Genomic DNA, 6,002 nt, shown 5'->3' on the forward strand with positions numbered 1-6,002 from the left:
ACGGAGTCGCGGGCGACAGCTAGTTATTAAATATATTTATTTCTCATCACAAATCTTTGGTATGTACTGGAGATGAAAAGATACACATTTGATACAAATATTACGTCTGTACGGAATTGAAACGTGGGCTCTCACTGCGGGTAACAGAAAAGTCACAGAAATGGTAATGGAGAGGGCAATGCTCGGAATCTCGCAGAACCAAAGTAACCGACATTGCCCGAAGAATTGTAAACCTTAAGTGGAGATGGGCGGCCATATTGGCCATATTGCCCACAAAATGGACGGCCGATGTGGCCGCAAAGTACTGGAATGGCGGCCACGAGCAGGTTTCCCGCAACATGGACTGATGGTCAAGGTTGCAGGAGTATCCTGGAAGTGGGTTGCACAGAGGTCTATGCCCAGCAGTGGGCGTTAAATGGTTAAATAGATTATGTCTGTTACTTTTGTAATGTATCAGAAATATTTGTGATCAAAGTAAATTGTTGCTTGCTAAATAGTAAATAAAAAAAAATTGGTATACTATTTCGAATGGAGTATTAAAATAGTTTTTTTTAATAAATGGTCTCTACTTTGATTTTTAATAATTTATAATTTCTAGACTTATTTTGGTTTTGTTAATATTAAGAAGGTCGATAACAGGATAATAGATTGCATTGTTACTATTATATAATGTAATTGGTTTAAAATTAAAATAAACAAAATAATGTTTATACTTTGATGATTGTAAAGAAAACATCGAGTGGAAATTCACAAGAAACCTTATGAAAAAACATTGAATAAAAAATAATGTATTACTCATATTTTCAGCATTTAAGAGTAAATAAAAAATAAATAATGACTGTTACAAAATTGAGTTTTTTTTTAATAAATAAAGCAAACTGAATTCGCTTTAATAGCGCTGTTACATTCGTAATAGATGTGTTGCCTACTTATGATTATCGAAGGACGGAGGCACAATGATATTTTCCCTTCCTATGCATCCCCTTCGCTGAATCCACTTCCCCTTCCAATCTTTATAAAAAAAGGAGAAGGACTTCAGTACACTCATCAGACTAGACTGAATGCTTCCACTTGACGCAAATCTAGTGTGGTCCTGGTATTTCACCAAACGAGAAAACCCATTCCTGCAACCCGTCTTTGCTGGCGTCTATCACTATTATGTACTCAATAATATCATCTCAGATAATTTTTTCGTACAAATACTCCGGGAGTGAAAACCTAAAATGTTTATGAGGTCAAATATTGTTAAACAAACCATTAAGAGTATCAGACTTTATTAGGAAATTAATAATTTACCAAAGAAATTCACTTATAATATTGTTTCTGGTAAATGACAATAGAAATTCTTTATATTTAAGCTTTCAAATGGTTCATAAGTTCTTCAACATCTAGTTTAGAGCCGAGGTAACATGGCGCTCGTTGATGTATTGCTGTGGGCTGCAAGTCTAGTATTGGTATGTGGCCATTAGTAGCCACACCTCCAGCCTCCGTTACTATAAAGGACATCGGATTACACTCGTATAGGAGACGTAACTGGAAAGAAATCGATTTATTATCATATAATGAAATAATTGATTATTTTAGTTAATTTAACCGCTTAACTGTAGGTTTCTGAGACCAACATTTCAGTTTAAAACATATTTTGTTAAAGTTGACGATATATTTTATATAGAGATTTGGTGTCAAAAATCCACTGTAAGTCGAACCTGGTTAAGCGAGAAACCTCAATAAGCGAGAGTTATTGTTCAGTCACCATAACCTCCAAAAGTGAGAAACTCAGAGAGAAACCTATCGAGAGAAAAATATCGCGTCCCCTAGACTCACACTTATACCGATTTGTATTAAGGGTCTATGGTCTAATGGTTAAGGAGTACAGAAATCAGTCACGTAGTTGTGGGTTCGAATCCCGGTATTTAACAAGTATTAGAAATGATTAAAAATATATTAGACAACTATTTCAAACTAATTTATAGTGTCAACAGACTTAATGTTAGTTGAAGTATTTGAGAATAGTTACTTTTCCATTTGGCGAGGACTTTGTGGCGGGATATATGAAGATGCCACCATACTTGATGGTGCGGTGGACGTCAGCCACCATGGAGCCCACATAGCGCGCGCCGTACGCTTTGCCGCTCGCAGGACACTTCTTTGTCTCAATGTAACTCTTCAGACCTTTGTCCCATTCCGCTGAGTAACCTACAAACGTAACAATGTTGTTTGTATGTCGATGTTTGTCATCAAATTTTGCAAATTAAAAAACCACTTTCCGGTTACAGATTGAGTTGAAATTTTGCATACGTGCGTAAATTGCGTGATCTGATGATAAAGGTGGAAGGTGGACATAGACACTTCGCAATTAAACGTCACAACCTCATCGTATTTGGGCTCGTTTGAATCGTCTTGAGGGTTTTTTTTTCAAAACTTTCAGTTCTTTTATTTCACGAACGTAATAAAAGCTTGTTTTAAAAAAAAGTTTTTTTTGTGAAGTTCGATTGCTATGAAATCAACGTTGTGTTTTTTTAAGTATACTACTGCATTTAGAGGACTACAGAAAACTTACCTTTGACCACTTAGGGACTTTGAGTGCAAAAGTTAGTGAATTAAAAAACATAATTCTACAAAATTTAAAATAATTCACGGAACCGTGTCGTAGATGAAAGAGTAAAATAAGTAGCAAAAATAAAAAATACGATTCAGTTCAAAAACCAAAAACCATCTTGTAAAAAATAAATTGTTAACTTCTCTCACCTTCATTAATAGAATAGATGTTCCCCTTTTCAGGTATTTTCATATTAGGGTCTGTGAGTATGAACTCTCCGATGGAGGGGTCGTACATGAAACCGTTAACCCCCTTCCCCCGGCCCAGGGAGAGTACCATCATAGTGGCTGAGCCGTACAACGCGTACCCCGCAGCCACCAGCTCGCGCCCCGGCCGGAGAGCATCTGACTCTGTTGGCTCGCCTGCTGATGTCTTCCTGGAATACGTTGTTATTGTATTCAGAAATAGTATTTATTAGCATAATAACTGTAGGAAGCTGTGTTTTATGACTTATGTCAGAACTCAACTTTTTAAATGCTCACTAAGGGTGCCATTTAATGCAAGAAAATCTACACAAATGGATTTTCTAAATTATTATAATTTATTAGTTATTCTAAATTATTAGTTATTCCGTGTATGAGAAATCTATATTAAAGTATTTACTTATAAATACAGAAGATAGATCCGACAGACACAAGGCAATCGATGTTGGAAGAGCCGTCGAGAGGATCGAAACACACCACGTACTTGCCTCGTCTCTCGCTTTCCACCTGCACGATACGAAAAATTTAGTGAATAAATCACCGTCAGATTGTGAACGATCGTCAATTTATAATCTGACTAATTTTCACAGATAATATTAAATAGTAATAGCTTATAACAGGCTATATATCAAAATTTAAATAATAACGCATCACCTTTTTTAGTATTGCTCAGATATAGTCGCGAGTTTCCATCGCCGAAACACATGTACAAAAACATGTCGCCCTTTCATTATCTTTGTGAAAATAGAGATGACTTGATGTTTTTGTACAGAAATAAAGAAGTTACACAAATAAAGTCACGATAACGGAGCAAAGTGCATTCCGGGTCGAGGTTCAAAAGACGATGTTTGATATATTGTCAATGTTCAATGTTATCAACTATATATTTAAAGGGACCTTTATTATAAAGACAATAGATATATTTATAAACAAATACAATTATGTTTTTCATACGAAAATTCTCATTTGATAACGACTAACGAAGTCTTCTAAACTAAAGGTGTTAAGGTCAAATTTCACTGTAACTAACTTGTAACACATGTACATTACTTAGTATTATTTAAACCAAAGATAACAATGTTTTATACAGGTGTGTGTACGACAGTAGTTTTTTTTGTGACGATGTGGTCGATAGTTGGTACGCGCTAATTAGTAGATGCTTATTCATACTACTCTTAAAGGCCCCCATGTCATACATGGACGGAAAAACAGATGCTGGCACCTTATTCCAATCCTTAACAGTACCTACAAGGATCGATAATTCCAATCTCTTCGTTCAAAGGCGCAGTACATCAACTACAAAATGATGGACTCCCAGCTTATATCCTGTAATTTTTTGACATAATAACAACTAGTACATTATCGATTAAGTTTTATACTTTACTATACTGACCTGTATAACAGAAGAGTTTTCCTCTGAAACCAGTAGACATGTTGTGAATGATGATTTGAGAACGTTGATAAACAGGTCATTTGATAATACGTCTAGTTTCTTCACTTGCTCGCCTTGGACATTAGTATCACCTGAGATTCCATGCCTAAATAAAAAAATGCTGATCACGTACTTATTATTTACTTTTATTTTAAATTGATTATGTTCAGCGATCGAAATCGTTTACTGGCTACAAACAGATCTAAGTGTATTTTGAAAACTAATCCTACGCTTAGGGGATAAACAATACCTTAATGACTATGAAGAGTGAGTGCGACAGTGACCTATAAAAATTTCCTAAATACTAGTATATATTCAATAGTAATAAAAACATTATACTTACTTCAAAATAATACAGTTTTACTCACAGTTTAGCGATTCCAGCTTTCCTCACAGCGGACTGTATGGCCTTGACTGCTGTTTGTATTGAATTAAGAAGGTAAGTCAGGTCGCCTGTGGCTTCAGGGGCTGTTCTTTGCTGCGTCAGGACCCATCTGGTCAACGTCATAGCGTTCACATCGAAAGCCGGTCCTTGTTGACTCATTTTTTTTTTGTAATTATTAGTCTGTGCAACAAAGATGGCGGCGCGCGCGCTCAGCTGACGCCGTTCAACTGAGCGCCGCTAAATGTTTTACGAAATTGTAAGTGTTATGACGCTATCTATTCGACTATTTCATTATATCAATGTGATGTAACGTATTTGTTATTTTTAATCGTAATCTACAATCGACTTTTAATGGTTTGGCATTTAATTTGAATACTTTATCCATATATTTATTTATTTAGTGGACGAAACCGGATTGGAAAAATGGGTGTGTTCGTGACGAAATGCATATTAATTAGTTAACAGATAAGTATGAAGTAGGAATTAACGTTTATGTTCCCTTTAATAAACGATATATTAAAATAAATCATTGTTATTGGCATACCTGTTAGTGTTGAGTTCCACTTTTTTTTATTGAAAATGTTAGTATAAAAAATTAACTTTTTTTAAAAATAATTGCCACAATTACAGGTCTTGTAATAGTTTTTAAAAATAATGAAAATTTAAGCAAATACTGAAGGATTCGAACCAAAGACTAACTTGAATTCTCGTTTCCTCGACCAAACAAAAAATGGGCGTGTATCTGACGTAATATATAAAATGAATTTATTATGTTATCAATCACAAAACAAGTTATTTTTTCACCTTGACTTTTAATCAGTTTCTTTGACATGCCTTGATAATAGTAACAGGCACAGATTGTGTAAATTTAAATGTAATAATTTCTTTTTAAATAAGGCCTGGCTATAAACATTGAAACAAGCACAATATGCAATATGAAAAAAAAAATACTTGATCTGACTTCAGATACAGAGCTTCTTTAACTATCTCTCACAATGAAAAAAAAATTGCAGGAAAATATTGAATTTTAAGGTCAATAAAAATAGACATAATTGTAGAATTTTTATTTATCAACAACAGATGTTTTTTACAATCAAATAAACCGAGGTACAATTTGGAATGTTATATTTCACTTGACGTGCCAGCGTGTTTAAGATCCATTAACACGCCATTTTTAAAGATTTTAATAAAATTAATGTAACAAAAGAAAACCTTTACTTTGCTACGTAACAAATTACTTTGGTTCATGCAAAAATTATAAAAAGTAAAAAAAAAGATATTTCTCTCTTAAGGTTACTTATTTTAAAGTGCTGATTAAAAATTATTTTTTGATATTTCTGAACCAAAATAATAATTTTCTTTCTAAAAAAATGATTAAATAAA

General features: G+C 33.9%; 1 protein-coding gene across 1 annotated transcript; it reads right to left on the reverse strand.

Annotated features, from left to right (window-relative positions):
• Positions 1-1,325: 1,325 nt before the first annotated feature.
• On the reverse strand, positions 1,326-4,898 carry LOC106710065 (fructose-1,6-bisphosphatase 1). The gene is made up of 6 exons (XM_045682816.1): positions 4,603-4,898; positions 4,196-4,340; positions 3,203-3,309; positions 2,749-2,975; positions 2,018-2,196; positions 1,326-1,533 (listed from the first exon to the last, which is right to left on the reverse strand). Exons 1-6 carry the CDS (start codon positions 4,776-4,778, stop codon positions 1,354-1,356), a joined length of 1,014 nt encoding a protein of 337 aa, XP_045538772.1. The 5' UTR covers positions 4,779-4,898; the 3' UTR covers positions 1,326-1,353.
• Between the last annotated feature and the right edge of the window lie 1,104 nt (positions 4,899-6,002).

Source organism: Papilio machaon, chromosome 20 (assembly GCF_912999745.1).
Source record: "Papilio machaon chromosome 20, ilPapMach1.1, whole genome shotgun sequence".
In the NCBI taxonomy this organism is placed as follows: domain Eukaryota; kingdom Metazoa; phylum Arthropoda; class Insecta; order Lepidoptera; family Papilionidae; genus Papilio; species Papilio machaon.

Excerpts from the sequence above, each read along its gene's own strand:
- LOC106710065 (XM_045682816.1), bottom strand. The coding sequence starts at position 4,778 with ATGAGTCAACAAGGACCGGCTTTCGATGTGAACGCTATGACGTTGACC. Across the intron at positions 3,310-4,195 it reads AAAACTCTTCTGTTATACAG|GTGGAAAGCGAGAGACGAGG; the intron begins GTCAGTATAGTA and ends CGTATCGTGCAG. Across the intron at positions 2,976-3,202 it reads TCTATCTTCTGTATTTATAA|GAAGACATCAGCAGGCGAGC; the intron begins GTAAATACTTTA and ends AACGTATTCCAG.